This window comes from Acomys russatus, chromosome 10 (genome assembly GCF_903995435.1).
Source record: "Acomys russatus chromosome 10, mAcoRus1.1, whole genome shotgun sequence".
NCBI classification, from domain to species: domain Eukaryota; kingdom Metazoa; phylum Chordata; class Mammalia; order Rodentia; family Muridae; genus Acomys; species Acomys russatus.
This window is the reverse complement of record NC_067146.1, coordinates 8,448,120-8,469,653: the sequence shown is the minus strand read 5'-3', so window position 1 is coordinate 8,469,653 and position 21,534 is coordinate 8,448,120. Positions and strand designations below refer to the sequence as shown.

Here is a 21,534-nt window from a genome sequence, read left to right as displayed (position 1 = left end):
TTTCCCAGCACACTCTGTGCTCTATGCTCTTATCAAAGCCGTGTGTGTGTGTGTGTGTGTGTGTGTGTGTGTGTGTGTATGTGTGTGTGTGTGTGTATGTGTGGGCGCGCGCACACGTGCGCGTGTGCATGCACCAACCGAATAACACAATGCATACTAGAAAAACAGAGTAAAAGAACAAATAACAAATGGGGGCTGTCTGCAGCCCGGGCACTGTCGTTTAGCACAGAGGCCCCGAGGACTCCCGGGAAGCAGATAAATGGTTGTGAGCCAGTGTGCTGTAATGGGAGAGTACAGACTTCAGCCTCAGGAGAGGCAGACTAAAGTCCAGCCTCGCACTGATGAGCTGTGTGACCCAGGGCCTCATCTCTTCATCGCTCCCTGCATAAATTGCATTTCCTGGAACACGAAAGTAATATTAATAATACTGCTCCTTCTTCCTTCTCCTGCCCTCCAGTAGAGTACAGCCGTTTTAGATGTCATCGACTGTAACCTAATCCACTTAGCTTTCCAGAAATGGAAACTGAGGCATAATGGCATTGAGCAGCAAGATCACAGTCACCAATTAGTGGGGCAAGGACTGGCAGAAACACATCAGGAATGTCCCACTGTGTTGACACATGGAATGTGAAAGAATGGACAGGCATGATCTTCAGGACATACAGGCTGCACTTGCTCAGAGTCTCCCCTCAAGCGACTGTTCCCGAGCACATCCCCCGCAGGCATCCTGCCCAAATGGTTTACAAACACTCACATACCCAGCTTGAGAAATGCTTTGCAGAAACATTTGGGTCACAAACTAATGTTTGTTACATCACATTTGAGATGTTCCTCTCTGAAACCATTAGAAATGTAAACCAGTAAACCAGACTCCCAACAGAAATGTCTGAAATGAGGGTACGTTCGGACACATACTTTAGGATGGTCACGGCATAACTGTCTGCTGCTGACCTGTAAGAGACATGTGCTGTCACCCCGCATCACCTTAAATGTGCATGTTCTTTGACTTGAAACTGTAAAAGCTTTGGTGAATGGTGCTGTGGTTTTGAGTAGGTGAGAATTATGGGGTTTTTTTGTTTTGTTTTGTTTTGTTTGAGAAGTGGGAAGCGAGGAGGCAGGACACAGCTAGAGTGATACCACTGAAGGGCACAGCGGAGGTTTCTTCTTGCCTCTGCCCCACTTCCTGTCTCACCTTACTTCCATCGTGGTGGTGTGCCATGCTGCTCTAATTACAGCGGAGCCTGATCTTGTCGTGTAACCAGCAACCCTAACTCTGTTCTGGCCCGTGGATAACCTTAACTAACTCATCCTGCCACTGGGTGGAGCACAATGGAAAAGAGGCTAAAATGAGTGTGTCAGTGTTTGCTCCAGGAGCCCTGTCTCCACCTTCTTCCTCTGTAGTGTTTCCCCCTGACATGAAGGTCATGAGAGCAACATGTGTATGACATGGAGGTAACCAGGAGGCTACATACATCCAGTCATGGACCATGACATATAGCACACCACACAACTGACCAAGGTAGTACGTGATAAAATCCTATATATTTTCTTAAAGCATTAGAAACTGAGAGGCCAGCTGTGAAGGCTGCAAGTGTAAAGGAAATGAGACAAGCTGTTCAGCTCTGTCCTTCAGTTGTATTTGAGAAAAACTAGCTCAGACATCCAAAGTTGTTACCTTTTGAATGACTTCTTTCCTTTCAGGAATCAGCAAACATTTTCATTAAAAATCTGTATCATCAGTACTGGAGAGATGATGGCTCAGCAGTTAAGAGCCTCTTCTGAAGGCCTGGGTTCAGTCCCCAGCACCACCAAACAGCTCACAACCACCTCTAATTTCAGTTCCAGGGAGTTCTGTGTCCTCTTCCGGCCTCTGCAGGCACTGGCATGCACATGATGCATACACATACATGCAAACAAAGACATGGGATGTTTAGCTTTTTGCATCTATAACCTCTGAGTCTCAGGCAGCCCTGCCCGCCACCTTCTTCTACAGTCTCAACTCCACCATAAAGACTGTTTGTCCTGGCTGTAAGGATCCACAGTCATCTGTGCAAAAGGGCAGGTAACTACAAGATGTGTCTCTGTGGAAAAACAGTAGCACCACACTCAGACGGTAGTGGCCAGCCAACATCCTTATTACATCCTTGATCGGTGTGCACATCCCACAGCACCTTAGAGCCTCCCACAGAGGTCCTCCTGATAGCAGTTGGCCTCTTACGCTGATTCTTGTTCCCCGTGGGCCATCTCAGGAGTTTCTGTAGAATGTTCTGTGTAGTGAGGCTAGCATGTTGTGAAGTAATCAAAATTCAGTCTTGAAAAAGAGAATTCAGGGGCTGGTGAGATGTCTCAGAGGTTAAGAGCACTGACTGCTTTTCCAGAGGTCCTCAGTTCAATTCCCAGGAACCACATGGTGGCTCACAACCATCTATAATGAGATCTGGTGCCCTCTTCTGGCACGTAGGTGTACATGCAGGCAGAGCATTGTATACACAATAAATAAATAAATCTGAAAGAAAAGAAAGAAAGAAAGAAAAAAAGAGAATTCAATCCCCGTGCTGGTTTTACCAGGTGCCCTTTGGCAGGTAGTTGGCCCTTATGAGCCTCTGCTAAGTCAGGTGCACCTGTAAAGAATACAGCAGGAATAATTGTCAGATGCTAATTGCTCCCCTTAATTAATGTCCTTCATAATAATGAACATTAAGGCAATCATTAGTGAATCTTTGGCTCAATTATGTTTCTATTACTCTGTAATTATCACACAGAACTGTCTCAGTTCACACCCATTTTTCTAGTAAGGGTAAGCCATTATTTGTTACTATAAAGTTTTCTTGAGAATAGTGCAAAAGGCTACCAGTCACTTAACCTACAAAAGTGTGGAGTCCGGAGAAATGGCTTTCGTGCATTTCAGGGGCACTTAGGGAAAGTGTTTCCACATCTGTCAGTTTGGGAGATCTTCGCTGCAATTACCAAAGGAAAACGCTGAACTGCAGCCAGTGTCCTGATTAATGGGTAAATGCCCGCAGCAGTATTGGCTGTGGACTAATGTCTTCTGTGTACTTAAGTAAGGGTTGTAGTTCATAAAATTTGCATTTTTGTAATAGCTTTATTGAGTAATAATTTACATGCCATAGATATTAACCCTTTTAAAGTATGTAATTCACTAGATTTTAGTGTGGCTAGAGTTGTATAACTGGCTAATTTTAGAATATTTTCATTGCCCCACAAAGAAACCCTGAATCCATTAGCAATCACTCCTCATTCCTCTGCAAGCCCTACCCCTGGCAACCACTAATTACATTCTGTCTCCTCTGGACATATCATGGCAATGGAATCACGCCGTAAGTAGTCTTTCACAGCCACCTTCTTACAATTAGCACCGCTCTTTCAAAGTTCAAAATATTAGCATTTCTTAAAGTTACAGGATGAAACTGAGTCAAAACATGTGTCCAGGCACCCACCCCAACACCTGGCCTTTCTCTCTCCTCTCTGGTTTTTGTTGTTTATGTGAGGGGGTGGGTAGAGCACCGGGAGTAAGAAGCTAATGTGGGGTTTATTCTTACTATAGATTTTGCAGAGTTATAGACAGATGAAGGTCTTATGTGTGATCGACAAGCATTCTAACCCTGAGTCGTACCCCAGCCCTATGTGTTTGTTTTGCTTGATTGTGGGGTTTGGGGGGCTGAGGATAGGGATGGGTTGTGTTGTTTTATTTTGTTTGAGGTAAGGCTTCCTGATATAACTCAGGCTGGCCTTGAACTTGCAGTGTAGCCAAGGACGACCTGGAATTCCTATTTCTTCTGCCGCCATCTTCCCACGTGCTGAGATTAGAGGCCTGTGTAACCATGCTTGGCATTGTGTTTTGCTGTCGTGGAGGATTTTATGTCTGTGGTGTTGGTCAGTTGTTGTTGCTTTTTGGCACTAAGGATTGAATCCTTTGCCTGTACACTAAGCAGGTGTTCTACTACTAAGCTATAACCCAGCCCCTGGGGATGTGTTTTTATAGATATAACATGCTTGAGTAGAATGCACAAATCTGAGGTACTCAGCTTGATTATATCTGAGGATATGAATGCCCTCTGATAAAATACTAAACACCAAATCACCCCCGGAAGCTTCCTCTTGTCCCCTCCTGGGCATCCCAAACCAGCCAGGCCTTTTCTGTTTTGCTCTGTGCCCTTCTGTTTGTTCTGTGTGCATCCACATACAGTGCACAGCACTCAAGCCCTGCTGCTGGCCCTCTTCAGGCATGGAGCAAGCCTTTCTCCATTTCCCCACCTGTGCTTCCTTCCTTCATTAGCATTGGTTCCCAGGGGAAATAAAGCAGAGCTAAACACTCAAGAGCTCTCCACATGCACTTGTGTCCTTTCTGCTATTCTGAGCAGCTGCCCAGCCTTTGTGTTGCCTCCTTGCTTTTGTCCCTCGCTTTCCTTCCAGACACCAGTGATCTCTTGACATCACATTGTGGTGGGCAGGCCACACATCAGCTTCCCTCCTGGATCAGAGTGTGCCAGAATCAGAGGGGAATCTGGGCAGACAGCCGTGGAACCCTGTGCTGGCCTCTCCTCAGCCCCCTCACCGGCCTTGTTACCACATTATTTTTTCACACTAATCAAAATGTTATTTCTTGTATGAAGTTCCACGCCTAGTTTGCTCTTCACAAATAGTAAGTCATTTCTTAAAGAAAATAAGGGTTTGTTCTAAAACTACTTGTAGTCTTTGAAAACAAATAGGGTGAGTCCTAGATCTACAGGCTAGCATTAGCGAGTAAGTAGAGGCATACAGTTTGTGCAGACTTCCTCACAGTTGCCTCCTCTGTAGGAGGACTGAAATGCTATTAGGTTTCCTGTATCAAAGGCTCGTTTCTTTAGTTATAGACTTAAGAGAGTCTGTGAAAGATCCTGGTATTCATCTTTTCATGTAGAAAGAGCCTTTTACTTTAAATTGTCATTCTGTTCCTCAAAGAGTTACCCCATCCCCCTGTGACCCTTAAAATGTACTTTCCTGTGAAAAAATCTTACCCTGCTATATTTTGCTTCCCTCCAGATACCCTATCCAGATTGAAATTCTACCCCAAGCCTCCAGTATGCACTTTTGCTGTGAAAACATTCCTCAGTTGCCAGGACTTGCACGAGTTGCCTGAGATTTGGTAGAGAGCTGGGAGGTGTCTCGGTTAGAGTTACTATTGCTGTGCTGAAACACCGTAATCAGAGCAACTTAGAGAGAAAAGGGTTTGTTTTCTTATGCTTCCACATGATTGTTCATCTTTGAAAAAAGTCAGGAAAGGAACTCAAACAGCGCAGGGACTTGGAGGCAGGAGCTGTTGCAGAAGCCATGGAGGATGGCTCCTTACATTATTATTATTATTATTATTATTATTATTATTATTATTATTATTATTAAATATTTTTTATTTTTACATATCCATTTATATTATTATACATATATGCAATAAACTACCTACAGCAAGAAGAACCATGAAACAATCAAGAATTATATAAATGTTACATTCATAGTGTTTTGGCTATTTGTATTTGGCAACCTTGAAGAAAACATCTTTCCTATCTTGGTGCATCTAAAATTCTGAATATAAATCAATATCTGTCATATCTCATCTCTACTAACTTAAAACATCTAACTAGACCTAAAGACATCTTATCCCCTAAACTACTAAGCTTAATTGTTGCACTAAACTATCTGGTCTTCAACCCCATCAGAGACTTGAGAAGGAATAAAATTAATTATCTGAGTATACAGAGAGTGCAGGTTAGCGGCTTCCCAAATGAGAAGATGACAGGGAGAGTTTGCTGCCTGAGCAGTCACCCAGATCTCCAACATTATAACGTTGGAGCGTCATCTTCAGCCTGCTGCCCCAGTATATCTGACAGACATATTTGTGAGGCAGGAACTATTGAGGACTTGCTTACCCTGTCTTGGCAGAGTTTGACTATCACCTCTGCATCCAAGCTTGCCCATTTTTAGACAGAATTCTGTCTGTGATAGAAATGAGGAAATTTTGCCCAGTGGCTGGATTTTGAAGCTATCTCCATAAGGAGGTTCTTTGATGTTCATCATCATCTTTGAGGTAGGGTGGGTGTTACCAGGAGCTAACCTGTCTCATTGTCAGTGAATCTTTAAACTAATAAAAGTATCTTTAAATGCCATATTCTGTATGTCTCTGAAGTTTATCTAACTATTTTACCTTATCTTTCTATAGAATCATATCTATCTGTTACACCTAGGATGTATATTCTTTTGATAAAAATAGACTAGTAATTGTTATGACCATGATTTAATCAACTAACAATTAATTTGTGTATTTTATTTATCCTAAACAGCCTGCAATAGCACTTTCAAAGTGTTGGAAGTAAATCTTATATTACAATTGAGTTGTATGAATACAATACTGCATATTAGAGTAGAAATATATATATATATATAGAGAGAGAGAGAGAGAGTGTGTGTGTGTGAAGAATAATCTTAAATTTGAATTCTATACCAATGTATCTAAAATTAAACTTGTTTTGCATCTATATACAAAAATCTATACCAGTGAATTTAAAATAACCTTGTAACAATTAAGACATTAAGTTGAGGAGTAGGTTAACTAATCGGCTTTTTGTCCTATCATCCCTATATATTCCTGTATTCCCCCCTTCTTTGTTTTCAACCCCTACCTCCAAACCTAAGAATGAAAGATAAAGGAAAAGAGAGACATCTCTGAGTCCAACCTTGTTTTCTCTCTAAATAAGACCAATAATGATTTATAACCAACTTCCAATGAAAATAAACATCTATCACCCAAGAAAGCAACCAAAAACCTACCCAACCCCTATTAAGGGAAATGGGGCATCATTCTCTTCAGGTTTCTTCTGGCTGATTTGGGGTGAGTCCAAATAAAATTGGGGAGATGGTTAAACAAGCTAGGAATAGCATTTATGGTCCAGTTTCTAAATGTTGAGAAACTCCAGGCTTAATTAGAGTCCTGTGTGGGACAGTCTGAAATGCTGGACCAATTGGGATTGAAAGCTTTCTTCAAAGCTGCCCTGGGAACTGTCCTGTTCTGATAAGGAACAGCAACTGAAGCACTTGGTGCTGGAACAAAATGGATGCAGGATGTCAGTGTCCAGCATGCTGAGAGGAATGAATCCTGTCAGGTCTGATCTAGCATCAGTGTGCGGTTCTTTTGTTCAGAAAACATATAATTTCTCACAAGCATTATACAGTCATAAAGTTATGAATGTATAAGGTGTGCGTGATGCATTGAACAATTAAGGCTGGTTCTCTGCTCTTTGTATGAGCAGAAAAAAGACATCTATAAATCTTCATTCATGCCATATGAAGAATGGCATCTAATAGTAATTCACAGGGATTCTGTAGCCAACAAGAAGCATTGTCTATGCATTGATATTCATGTCTCAGAGCTATTCCCATGTAGTGGGATTAGCAATATAAGTTACATGCTTGTTCTGCAGTTCGAATTCTTCACATCCCGATTGTATCCCCCGCCTTCATCCTCTCCTGATCCTTTCCTCCCTCCCTCCCCTAGTCCTCAGCCTATCAAGTCTCATCTGTACTACCTGTAACCTCTACTGTGGCCTGACAAGGCTGTCCTGTCACGGGAAAGTGATCAAAGTTGGAACCCACAAGGAGACTGGGCTACTATATCTGAGCAGAGAGTCTAGGTCCACATCATATCATACATGGTCCTTGGTTGGTGCATCAGTCTCTGTATTGTAGTTTGGTTATCCTGTATTATGTGGCTAATATCTGCTTATGAGTGAGTATATACCATGTGTGTTTCTGGGTTACCTCACTCAGGATGATCTTTTCTAGCTCCATCCATTTGCCTGCGAATTTCAAGATTTCCTTTTTTTTTTTTTTTTAAATAGCTGAGTAGTATTCCATTGTGTAAATGTACCACAATTTCTTTATCCATTCTTCAGTTGATGGACATCTAGATTGTTTCCAGATTCTGGCTATTATGAATAAAGCTTCTATGAACATAGTTGAGCAAATGTCCTTGTTGTATGGTGGAGCATCTTTCAGGCTGCTTTCTTACAGAACCAAAGACCACCAGGCATGGGATGGCACCACACGCAATGGGCTGGTCCTTCACCCATCCATCCTGACTAGATACAGGCCAGTGCTTATCTAATGAAAGGTACTGAGGACAGTGGCCCTGTCTATCACTCTCTGTGGAGGTGCTAGCACCTTCTCTTTTTTGGAGACTGGTTTTGTTGAGCTCTTAAGTTTGAGGGCTTAGAGTTGTGAGGAAGCATACAGAGGGTTGGGGTGATCTGATTGACAGAGAGAAACTATGTCATCAACAATCTGAGGCTCCTCCTCTTAGGAGCCCCACCCATGCTGCAGCTGAAGAGGCCTCTTCTTTCTTCTGAGTCCCCCATCTTCTCTACTACAGGCTTGACCCCCAACTTCCTGGGCCATGTAACCTGAAGCTGGCCAGTTTCACCCATAGAAAAGTCAGAAAACTCAGATAATTAATACCCCCCCCCAAAATAGTTTTTGAGTATGGATTATTAATGCTTATTTTCTTTACATTTTAAATTATTTTCAAGTTTGTTTCAATAAAAAAAGCTTAATTTTGAAAATAAATCAGAAAACTAATGATAAGTTGTAGGTTTGTGAGTTCTTTATAAGGTGAAATGTTTAGCCTTTTGTGGCGAGATTTTTTTTCCTTTCTGTGTAGAAGTGTTAAAATATATTCTTTTATTGAGTTCTGATAGTTACAGGTCATAACTATTTTAAATGTAGGCCAGCTAAAAGATTATCAGACCTTAAGTTTGCCTCCTCATATCCTGTCTCCCCTTCCCAGAAAAGTCCTTTGTATGACCCTCAGGTCCCTCACATCTGGCCCCGGCTTCCTGGCCAGCTTCTTTTCCCTCCTTTGCTCGGCACACCTCCTGTGTACTCCAGTGAGGACTGATGGGGAGCACTGTACTCTTATTTCTACATAAATGCTTGTGCAACCTGACTGTCCAGCCCACGCTCTTAGTCATTTCAGCCCATGTTACTGTTTCTCTTCCTGAGAAGAAGAAAACATACAGAAAGATTAACAAATTGTCCAAAGTCAGACAAGCCCAGGCTACTGGTAACCTTTACCCAACACACTACACCAGGTCTCTAGGTCTATATGCACATACACCAAAAGATGTAAAGATATGTATTAATATATATTGATGCTAATGAGGCAGGGTAGAGGAACCTCCCTTACCTGTAGGCTGGCGTTGGAACAAAAGCTGAACTACGTCACTTTTAATTGATTCCCCCAATCCTTTGGCCCTCTGTTCCCATTTCATGTTCCTTCCTGAGCTTCTCTCACTTGGCTTATGGTACAGAATGAAACAGAGCTACGCAATGCATAAAAGAAAGGATTGCCATCGCTTCTCTACCCTAAACCTGGTCCTTGTTTCCATAGCCCTGGCTTCCCTACCAGCCGTAGCCTCCAGCGCCCAGGGCTGCACTCACTTCAGTTCAAAGCAGGAGGCTAGCATTCCCCCTGCCACGGTGCTGTGCGCCTTTCTAAGGTGGGCCTCCTTCTGTTACCATTCAGTCCAAATTCTCTAGAGTCCATTATGTTATTGCTTCTTCTTTGTTGCTGTTAGCAGCCCTGCCCACTTCACTAACATTTGCCCTTTCCACTGCTCGCTCATCTTCCTGCACACTAATTAAGGCATTAAGTGAGATCAGTTGTAAAGCCCGTGTCCTTAGTATTCGCTAGATGCTTCCTTCTCTGGAGCTGTTCACTTGCATTTATCATTACCCTTTGTTGGGCTTTCTGCCTGTGGCCTGTCAGGGGTAGCCATTCAGAATAAATGCAGTTTGCTAGTTACAAGTTTTAGTCTTAGTGTATCAAACAGTTTGCTGACAGCCAAATATGTATCACCCGCAGTGGTCTTTTCACCCACCCAATCCACAGTTCCCACAGCTATCCATCACATTGTCAGAGTCGTTGGGTCTTTAATTAAGCCCTGCTGGATATTGTACATACTTCCATTAACTCCCTCCTCCCTACGCCATTACTTTCCTAATTGACATCCATCCGGAGTCACGTGTCCTTGGCTCTCAGGTGGCCCATTTTGTAGCTTTGGCTTATTTAGGTTTTCTCTCCTCATAAATAACCTGAGCGTTTAGTTAATACACCTCAAGTGTTTGCTATTGGGACCTGCTTATTTGCATATGCTTACATTTCTCAAATAATCGTGATTTTGGCGGGGGGGCTCGGTTTCCTCTAGCAACTCCCACCCTACTCGTGTGTGTTTGTGTGTGTGTGTGTGTGTGTGTGTGTGTTTTAGATAGTCTCATGAAAGTCAGAACTACCAGTCCTCCTGCCTCTACCTCCCAAGTGGGCAATTACAGGTATATGCCACCACACCCAGCTGCCAATCTTTTTTTTTTTAATAGAGACCTTTTAATCACGAAATACGTGGTCTTTGTTTCAACAAAGTGGAGAAATCCCCCAGCATTTTTTGACAAGTGTTCAGATTTCTAAATAGAAACGAAAGGCTGGGTGTCATGTGAGAGTCCAACAAATGCTGAGTAGCAGTGAGTGATAACAGGGTGTAGCAAACCATCCTGTCACCCTACTCTGCCTGTCTTGACAGTTATGACGTAGAATGGAATGGCAAAACTGTCATCTGCTGTAATCAAGCCATTACCTTGGTCTCTTCAGCATCAGTCCTAATAACAGTGGTTTCTGAGCAAAGACATAAGACCCCATGCGATTCTGCAGATCTTTCTTCCAAGGCATTTCCAGGTAGACAGAATCTCCACATTATAAATGCAGAATCCAAGGTTGGTATATATAACTCAGCAGTAGAGTCCTTGTCTAGAGTGCATGTGAGGCTCTGTGTTCAATACCCAGCACTACAATAGATAGGTAGGTAGATGGACAGATGGACGGATGGATATAAGAGTGGACAGATGCAGAAACCATAAGCTCATTAACCCATTCACTTTTCCATGCCATCCTTAACATTAATCATTACTTGGCACCAATCCTGGTTTTATCTCACGTCCATGTTGTTAGTGTACGGACAATTCTGCTGGCCAACCCTCAGGGACCTAGCAATTGCTTACATCATGACCTGCCACTGCTGCCAGCGGCAACAGGTGTGTGCTGCAGGTGTGTGCTGCAGGTGTGTGCTGCACGTGTGTGCTGCACGTGTGTGCTGCACGTGTGTGTTGCAGGTGTGTGCTGGGTATAAAAGGACTCACCAGGCACCCAGCAGCTTTTCCCTCCTTCCTTTCTTCTTTCCCTCCGCCTCCCCTTCCTGCCCCCACCCCCTCAGCATTCCCCATAGCTGTTCTCCACTCACACTTGTCTGCCTCTACCCCTTTCCCAGGCCCTCACTTCTCTCTCCTCCCCAATAAACCTCTTTATACCAGGTCTGTTACATGATGTAATTACTCAGGGACACACCTTGGCATGGGCCTGCCATGTTATCCCCTCACCGCATTGTATTTTGCAATACATATTCCTCTCACTCTTACATCATTTTCCAAGTATCAATACTTGAGGAGTGGCCCAGGCCAACAAGTAGACTGCCAAGCCTTAGTTAGCTTGTTTTGGCTTCAGATTTAAATATTTGACTTATGCCATAAATACCTCTGACCTAGGCCTAGACCAGAAGTTATTTTTAAGGAGCAAATAAAAGAAGTTTCTTGAAGCCAAGGGGGATGCCTTCCATGTGATGTTGTCACTTGTAGCATTGCTGGACTTGTCAGCATTGGTAGCAAGGCCAGTGCTCCCTTCGAAGCAGCACTCTGAAAAGTTGGTGCTTCCGTTGCTGTTCTTAAAGATGAAAGCGTAGGGCCTCGGAATTATTTTTCAGCTTACACAAGCAGTTGCCTCCAGATTTCTAGTCTATGAAATATAAATAATATGCAATTTAAGATTTTCTTACTAATTAGTAAGCAATCTGTAGCTTTGTGACTGCCAGAGGGCAAAATGCTGTGTGCCTTTTTTCAACCTGTGATAGTAGATAATTTTTTTTAATTGAAAACTCTTCCAAAGTGCTATCCGATAAACTATTTTAATTGAAAAGACTCTAAACTGCTCTTCAGCACAGCATAGCTCTCCTTAACCCAGGCTCACCTTTTGATAATCAAAAGAACATTTACAGAAGTATGAGACAAACACAATTATGAAAGTAAAATGAAGGCCCTAAATAAAAAATCACAGAACAAGAGGCTAATTCTATTCACTCTTTCATATTTCATTATTTGATAACATCAGACGATGAATCCATCAGAATTGCTTTGGCAAGTGCAAACAAAAATGGTCCTGATCAATATTTATTAAAACCTTCAGAATGGGCGAGGGACTTGAGCTGACTTCTTAATGTAGTAAATAATTATTCATACAAACAGCCTCTGGCCAAAGACAGTGCTAGACCAAAGAGACACAGTTTTAATTGTACTGAATTTAAAATACAGATTGTCCACTAGCACCGTTGTAGAAAGGAACTTTAATTTAAAAAATTATCTGACGTAGTGGAGAATGTCCTATGACTCCTTAAGTTGTTGGAGTGGGAATTTCAACCCTAGATACTTATAATTTTAGAATATATTCCAAAAGTGGAGCGAGGACAAAGTTGCCAGCTAAGAGTATGGGGAGGCATTCCCGTCCCATCTCAGTGACTATAACAAGGACGCCTGCCACCATCTCTGCTGCCATCATCTCAGCAGTCCCGGGATAGATGGACTCTTCAGTGGAATTCCTTTGTTTTAGGCACCTGCATTTTCTGAAGAGAAAGCCAGGCTCTGGCTGCAGTGCCCATCAGAAGTGCTGACATGAGATGCACTCCTGAGAGGAGTGAGCACAGCTGGCCAGAACTCCCAAAGTCTCCAGGAGAGACTCCCCAGAATTGTGAAAGTATAGTAGGTCCCAGAATAATGCTGATAAATAGCTGCTTGTCCCTTTGTCCCCTCCCCCAGCTCTAGACTGCAAGGTCTCACACTTCAGGAAGTAAGTACTCTACCACTGAGCTAAATCTCCAGTCATTGAAATATTGATGAATTGGGTGGAAAGAAAGAAAGAAAGAAAGAAAGAAAGAAAGAAAGACAAAGGAAAGAAAGAAAGAAAGAAAAGAAAGAAAAGAAAGAAAGAAAGAAAGAAAGAAAGAAAGAAAGAAAGAAAATGTGAGTAAATGAGCTACCAAAAAACACAAAGCCTTAAAACATTTCCAAACTGCACCTACCTATGGAATGATTATGTACTGTCATGAGCTGAGAGAATACAGGAAAGTCTTTTCTAAAACCCATTCTGCAGCACCTGCCCAACACAAAACACAGAGTAATCTGCTGCCAGTATTAAAAACCATCCCAGCATAAAATGCTCATGTAAACCTGCCATTAGGTGCCTGGAGTTATTTAGCTTCTCCTTACCTTTTCTCATTCCTGAAATGGAAATATCTTTGCTGCATTTCAAATTAAAATTTTCAATCATGTCTGTAATAAACTCTAAGCTCTTTGAGGGAGAAGATAAATAAGAACAATTATATTATATTCTAATACACTAATTTCTCCTTCTGATACACAGGATTATCATCTGCTTTATTATTGGTCTGGAAAGAATCTAGGCTAAGATTACACTTGTTTGGAGTGTTTGCAGATCAGCTGCACATGAGCTTGCCTGATATTGCTGGGCAACACTTAGCATCAGTGACCCTGATGTACGCTACATGCTGTGAAAGGACCCAGTCAGGGGACTTTGTGCCAGTGTAAAACCCCAAACTGCCGCCAGTGCTTAAAGATTACCTGCTAGAGCCTCTCAGGCTTTCACACAGGAGGCAAGTGTCCAGGGAGGTGGCAGCATCTGTCCAGCTAAGATGGCATGCAAGACAGCCAGAACCTCTCCTTAGCTGTTGAGTGAGTCTCCCTGCTGTAGGGGGCCCTTCTTGGTTATTTATAGGAGGATTGTGTGGTTTGCGGATCAATTCCTTTCTCTTCTTTAGTCCTGTCTCCATATTTATTATTATATGAACCATTGTGGAAGCAGAGAAAACAAGAATTCAGTGTTTCACATGATCATTTGGCCGCCCTTTATACTGGATCTTTTATTAAAGGGCCTGAAATACTCTAGTGGCAGCTTAAACATCCCCAATTTGAAATCCAAAACCTGAAGCCTTTGGTCTAAACTCCAAAGTCTTTGTTGTACTAAACCAGTGCCACAAGTGGAAAATTCCACCTCTGACATTGTACACGGAGTTGCAGTCAATTGTCACCCTCACGAAAATATTGCACAAAATTGTGTTCTACACAAGGTCATGTAAAAGCCAGCTTCTTGTTACTATAATGAAATACTTGAGGCAAGTTACTATTGAGGACAAGAGCTTCCTTTTACAAGTTCAGATACACTGTGCCCATGTTCTCTCATCGCTGGTGAGGACTGCCGGATTCCATCACTCACAGCAGATGGCAATGGTAATCCTTCATGTAGAAAACAAGAACAGCTTGGAGGCCAGGCCCTGGCTTTTGTAATGACTCTGTTTCCAAGGCAGCACCACCAGGCACCCAAGAACCTGCCACTAGATTCATGCTCTTAAAGAGCCCGCCACTTCCAGTGCTGCCATCTTGAGGACAAAGCCTCCTTCACAGGAGCCTTTGGAGAGACCCTCAGGCCTCACAGCTTATTAACGTTATGATAGGCATGTTCCTACCGTAGCAAATGCATGGGGAGCTTGTTAATTTAGATTTAAGTCCCACCACAAGGATATCTCACTAGTATGTACCCAAACTGAAATCACCTGAGGAAAACATTTCTGGGTCTAAACATTTTAGAAAAGCATCATCCAACCTGTACACACACACACACTGAGCCGTGTGTGCATGTGGCCGTCAAAGGACAACTGGTAGAAGCCAGTTCTTTCTTTCCACCACATGGGTCCCAGGAGTTCAACTCAGGTCACCAGGGTTGGCAGCAAGCACCTTTTTACCTACTGAGCCACCTTACCATCCTCACCTAAGTATAATCTGGAGAGCTCCAGGCAACACTGTTAGACTCAAGCCAGCTTCTCATGCCTGGACCTTATTCTTCCTTGTGTAATAGCCTGTTAGGTACATAGGCCATATTTTCCTTATTCGTGCATTCAGTGGTACACACTGTAATCAATTATGTATCTTGGCTATTGAGAAAACTGCTCCCATAAAGAAGGACATGCAAGTATCTCTTTGATGCAATGACTTTATTTCCTTTGGATATAGAATCCCAGTGGGACTTCTGGGGCATATGAGAATGTGTTTTTAAAACTGTATCTACTGTCTTCCATAATGGCTGTACTAATTTCCGTCCCCACCAACAATGTATGAGAATTCCCCTTTCTAAAACACCATGCTGAAAATACATGAGTATTCCTCTCCTCAAGGAAGTAATAAATCAGACAGGCAACCAACTTTTAAAAATAATGCTTAAGTCATCCATTACCACCTTGGAAAGACAAACAGGGGAAAAATAAAGTAGGTAACAAAATGAAAAACTCCTGAGGTAAATGGTAACATTTACATTTGGAGCCCCGAGTTCCAGATCCACAGAGAGCCATTCACAGCTGTAATGTGAGGTGTGTCTAAACAAAGAGTGAAGCCCCACAGTGCAGGCCCCCTCCACCTCAGCCAGAGCAGTGAGAGTCTGAGAATGTTAGTCAGTTCTGTAAAAGCATGGCCAAATGTAATTAGCTTTGCAGACACTCTCTGCAGTTAGCCCTCTGGCTTTGTAGACTTTCACTCTCTGTTACCTTAGCTTGGGAGGAAGTATAGGTCTTAAAATCCTTTAGAGAGCCTGGAGGTGGTGGTGCACACCTTTAATCCCAGCAATCTGAAAGGCAGAGGCAGGCAGATCTCTGTGAGTTCGAGGCCAGACTGGTCTACAGAGTGAGTTCCAGGACCACCAGGGCTGTTACATAGAGAAACCCTGTCTTGAAAAAACAAAAAGCAAAACAGAACAACAACAAAAATCCTTTAGAGACCTGAGGCCAATCATGTTCCCCAGCTGAATTGCTTCCACACAGAAGGTTGAATACACAGATGTATCTACAAGTTAAACATTGCTAATATTACTACCATAAACACAGTTCCAAACACATAGCTGTGTACGTTAGCCATATTTATGCACAGGTTCTTATCCATAGATTCTGCTCTCTAGTATTAAAGATCAAAAGTATTCAGAAAAAAAATCCACGCAGGCCTTGTTGTTATCATTATTCCCACAGCACTGTTTGCAGTGTGTTCAAATTGTGCTGTGTATTATACAAACCTTAGACAGGATTTTTAAATGTATAGAAGAATCAGGCATGGTGGCGCACGCCTTTAATGCCAGCACCCGGGAGGCAGAGGCAGTCAGATCTCTGTGAGTTCAAGGCCAGCCTGCTCTACAGAGTGCGTTCTAAGCCTGCCATGGCTACACAGTGACAGCCTGTCTAAAAATAAAATATTAAAATGCACAGGAGGACTGTAAAAGTTTTATGCAAATACTATGTTATTTTATAGAGAGAATTTGGACTGGGGATACTGGCACTAATGTCTCCAGATATCCAGGGTAACTGTTTAAAAGTTATTTAGAAATGAATCTTGGACTCTGAATCTCACCAAGCAAAACAAGCAGGTGGTAAAGGCACACCCAGGAATTTAGGCAGCCTCCAGCAGGGCCTTACTGTCTGTCACCTGTACATAGCCCTGCTGGCAAGGGCCATAGACACAGGAAAATTGCTGTGGGTGGAAGAGATGGCGTTCTTCCCTTGCTTTCCCTGCATGAAACCCCAAACCATTTGCAGTAGCCTCAGTCATGATGGAGACATGAACTAAGCATGCCAGAGTGACAGGGGGACAGGTATAGACTAGAGCTCTTCAGAAGGTCCTAATGCTAAAAGCAGAAGGTTCAAGCAATTTGTATCTACACATGTGCCTGACTGCTTGCACTGAAATGTAGTGTGACTTCACTCCAGAACCTCATGCCAAAATAAAGTCTTCCTCCACAAGTCACTTTGCATCATAATGTTTTATTACAAAATCAAAAAAGTCACTAATACACCTTGTCTACTCATGAGACTTCGGGAAATGCTACCAAAAGACACACAGCAAAGGGCAAGAGGAACCATGGGAAGGCACACACTTGGTCATAGAATGTTCCAGTCACCAGGATGATGTCAAACTCCTTTGGTGCTTTTCAGTCCACAGCTAGCAGCTGGCCTCTAAATGTTAAGAAGTCCTAGTTAAGGGACTCCCCCTATGTCTCGAGCTGGAAAACATGTAAAGCACATGTATGTTCACTAATGCAACACAGGCAGCAACGTACAGTGCCGTCTGCTGTAAGCTGGGGTACCATGGAAGCTATGGCTGCTGTTTTAATGCTTGATGATAAAAATCATGCTTTTGTTTTCCTGGAGTCTTAGTACATACCCATCAATTATTTATCCCTGTTGGGTTACATGGTTTTATTTATCACAGAGGCTCATTTTAATTGCATAGTTTGGGGCATTTTCCTGCTTTCTCTTTAGGGCATCTTGTAGCACCTTTCCACATCCACGTCAACTGTTCTGACCATTTATTAGTCTTCGCTACTGGGTAAGGTAGCTTCTGAAAGATAAATGAATTTCATTCTGTCTTTAAATATTTATGTTTCTTTATGATCTAATATATCATCATGGTTATAGGGGAATTTTCCCCTAACTATAGAAAATATGCCATCAGTTACCTGTCAATTTTGTTTAATAACTCAGCTTTGCAATTCTGGTGCACTGCTCATCTGAGGCTCTTAGAACTCCTCTAGTCTCTCTGTTGCCTTCAGAGTGTCATGCTGGGACTTATAAAGGTCATCAACGCACAGAGGATATTGAAACATTAAGCACTTAAATGGTGTGCCCTTTGTCACTCATCACATCAGAAGGGCCAGGACTAGAGTTCCAGGCATCTTTGTCTTGTTTACTCCCAGCGTGGAACAGCAGTCTCTGTAGAAAACCAGCCAGTCTCCCTGGAAACCATTCATCAGACTTTTCAAAAGAAATCCAATTTCATCTGGGCTGATGGGCTCACTGTTGCTTTTTAAGATAAATGATGAAAATATCAATATCATAATGCAAAGAAATCCAATTCTTTTTGCTTAATCTCAGTGAAAAGTATCATAGACCATTTACCACCTCTGTAGTAGCTGCTGCTTCTAGGTCCTGGGTGTCCTGGAGACGGGAGTGGCTTAGTAGCTAGTCTGCTCCCAAAGACCCTGGCGTGGAACCTCCGACAGCTCCAGTGCCGGGGTTTGGGGCTCCCCTACTCCATACTCTTCCTGACCCCCAAGTGGTTCTGCATGAAACACTCTGAGGTTTGGGCAGTGTCCAGGCTAGAAGGTCCAGGTCTCAAAGAGCCCCAAGTTCTTGCTCCAACTGATAGGTCTAAATGTGCACATGTCCTCTTCTTCAGCAATATGTCAATTGGGTAGTTCCAGGAAGTTTCCTAAGCAGACAAGCTTTCTCTCGCGCCTGTGCATCTAAGGTAAACAGAGCTATATAGCATAGGTGTCAAGTGACAGGGAGGAAGCTGATGAGTGTCACAGAGTATATGATGCTGTGGGACACTATGATGTATCTTCCTACAGCATGGTTTCTTTCCACTAAGATGTTTTTAATGACAGCGTATACACTGAGCAATATAATATAAAGCTCATGGACTTTATGCTAACCACACAACCTCAAAAGGGTTTTTCTGATTACTCATGACACTGTTTTCCCAGAATCCTCCAAGTGTCTTTATCCTCTTCCATCAGAGGTACTTCTGTCCACATCCAAGGGTATGCTTGCCCAGTTCATTCTAAATGTCTAAAGATGTGTTCATTACTTTTTTCGTGGTGAAAGGGATGCAGTCTGTCATAGTGGGGAAGGCAAGGCTGTTCACTGAGGGCTAGGAGACCTTACAGCTGCCGCCTCTCACGTCTTCATGGATTGGGAAGCAAAGGGTGTTGGGAAATGCAGAGGCAGCCTGTGGCCCTCAGAGATCCACCACTAGTGTCCTGCAGTCAGGCTCTCCACGGCCTACCAAAACAGTGCCAACAACTGGGGTAAAAATGTGCTGCAGGATATTTGATCCCATCGTGAACCCTGAGATGGTGAACTGTAAAGCCCTGTCTTTTGTTTGGTGCGGTTCAGACCTAACACACACCTTTAATCCAAGAACTTTCTGTTTGTTGGAAACAGGTGACTAAGGTGTGGCTCAGCTCTAGTAGACACCTTAAATCCAAGAGCTTTCTGCACACAGGATTTAATAAAGTTAACCCTAGGTCAAGAGGTGGAGCAAGAAGCTGACAAGGATTAAGTAGAAAGGAGGGACAGCGTGGAGAAGAAAGGGGCCCCTGAGCTCTTGACCTCTTTGGCTCTGAGGCTTTCGGCTTTCAGCTGAGCTAGCAAGCTTTGGGTTTTGGGCTTTTGTTGGCTTTGGGCTTTTTGGTTTTCCCTCTGGGACATGACCTAAGTAGGAAGGTCAGTTGGGTACTTTCTCTGCCTCTCTGAGCTAGTAGGTTTTCACCCCCAGCATCTGGCTCCTGAGTTTTTACTGGTAAAATGGAATATTTGGGATTTACTTTTTTCAAGACAACAAAAATGTTCAGATACATGAACCTGTAGGAACACTTCGCAGCCATACCATAGCAGGTCTCATGAGGCTCAAGTAAGTCTTCATTTGAAAGCACAACAGAAAACTAATCTTCAGAGAACTCCGTCCACGACAGTGCCAAACAGCGTGTTCCTGGGACAGCCAGTTGCCCATCTGAACCCAGCAGGTTCATTCATGTGCCTTCTTGGTGCTGCTCAAGTTCTCCTGTTCTTGTCAGTTAGAAAGGCAGGCCAGTGGAGACACCAGGGCTCTTGCCGACCCCATCCCCACTGAACCAGCAATTATAGAGCTCTTAAAATACATACCCTTACCCAAAGATGGCCTCCTTCTCCCATACAATATGAAGTGTGGTGGGTTGTTTGGTTGGTTGGTTTGGTTTTGGTTTGGTTGGTTGGTTGGTTGTTTCGAAACAGGGTTTCCCTATGTAACCTTGCCTGTCCTGGACTTTGCAGACCAGGCTGGCCTTGAACTCACAGAGATCCGCCTGCCCCTGCCTCCCTGAGTCCTGGGATTAAAGGCATGCACCACCAGCCCAGCTACAGGTTTTGAGGAGTTTTTAGGTTTTTTTTTTCTTTCCCCAAGATATTTCTGATGAAAAAGAAATAACCTCAAGACCCTGAGTTCAGGAATGTGGGTTCCTGAGCCAGCAGTCCTAATATGTAGGGTTGCTTTGCTGCCTGTGTCTCTTTAGCCCACCTGCTTGCTTCTAGCCCAGCTTTCACTGCAGGAAGAAAGGAAGGTGTTGACCCACTCCAGGGTGCCTCTTCTGTTAGCCTTTACTAATGGGCTGGGCACACAAAGCTACTACTGCTGTTATTGTGTTGCCAGTACTGTTACCTCGGTAAGAGTTCATCTTTACCAAGCACGGCATTCTAAGTGCTTTATATGAATCAATTAATTCTTCTAACAACCTTAAGAAGCAGGCAACATTATTAGCCCATTCGAGGAGAAGAAAGTCCTATGCTTCCCAGAGTCTCCAGTGAGTGACTGAGGAGGAGCTTGAGTGAGACAGAACTTGCCTCCCAGGTAATCGGTAGCCGCTTGTGAAATAAGTAAACATATTAACAGACAGATGAGAGAATGTGCAAACAGCCTGCCATGCTGATGGAGGAGACACTGAACGCTGTCCTGTCTTGCTTCCCCAGGCAGTACTACGAGATGCTGTATAACACAGCCGATGAGCTCCTGAACCTGGTGGTGGACCAGGGCGTGAAGTACACGGAGCTGGAGTACATCCACGCCCTGACCCTGCTGCACCGCAGCCAGACCGGCGTCGGGGACCAGACCACCCAGAACACCAGGCTGCAGAGACTCAAGGAGATCATCTGTGAGCAGGCTGCCATCAAGCAAGCCACCAAGGACAAGAAAATAACCACCGTGTGAGGGGGTGCGCCACAGTGGGTGTGGGGAGGGGCTCGCGTCTGCACTGATGCTCAGTGGGTTAGAAGAATTGTTTTCTCGTTAGTTTTGCTTTTCTATATGAACGCTAAGGAAGTTTGCAGTACGGAGTGTTTTACCTGACAACTATTTTAGTGCACCCTATTCCCAAAGGATGAGGGTGGGACAGGAAGGAGGGCATGGCAAATTGCTGGACTCTGAGAAAGAAATGTAAGATCGCTCACTGCTACCTAAGTTTTAGGACCATCCTGAAACTACTTAATACTGTCTATGGCATAAGCAGGGTTTTTGTTCTCTTAACCTTGTCAGTTTATAGTTTGGTGAAGTCAGTGTTTGCACATCCCTTGTCTCCATTGCCAAAATCAAATAAGTGCTTCTCAGCCAGCTTCTCTACCAAAAGCCAGGTCTCCTCAAGGCCAGGGAGGAAGCAGCCCTTCATCCTGACCCCGGGATGGTTTTACGCTGTAGCATGTACACAGGCTGCTGGGTGGTCTTACCACCTTTGTGTTTTGCTGGAGGCATGGC

General features: G+C 43.5%; 1 protein-coding gene across 1 annotated transcript in view; it reads left to right on the top strand.

Moving 5' to 3' along the window:
• The window catches only part of Exoc4 (exocyst complex component 4), a 741,149-nt gene extending 720,126 nt beyond the window's left edge, over positions 1-21,023 (top strand). Inside the window, exon 18 of the mRNA XM_051151762.1 lies at positions 20,757-21,023. Coding sequence (XP_051007719.1) covers positions 20,757-20,994 — 238 coding nt within the window. The 3' untranslated portion in view covers positions 20,995-21,023. The remainder of the gene's footprint in view (positions 1-20,756) is intronic.
• Positions 21,024-21,534: the final 511 nt, after the last annotated feature.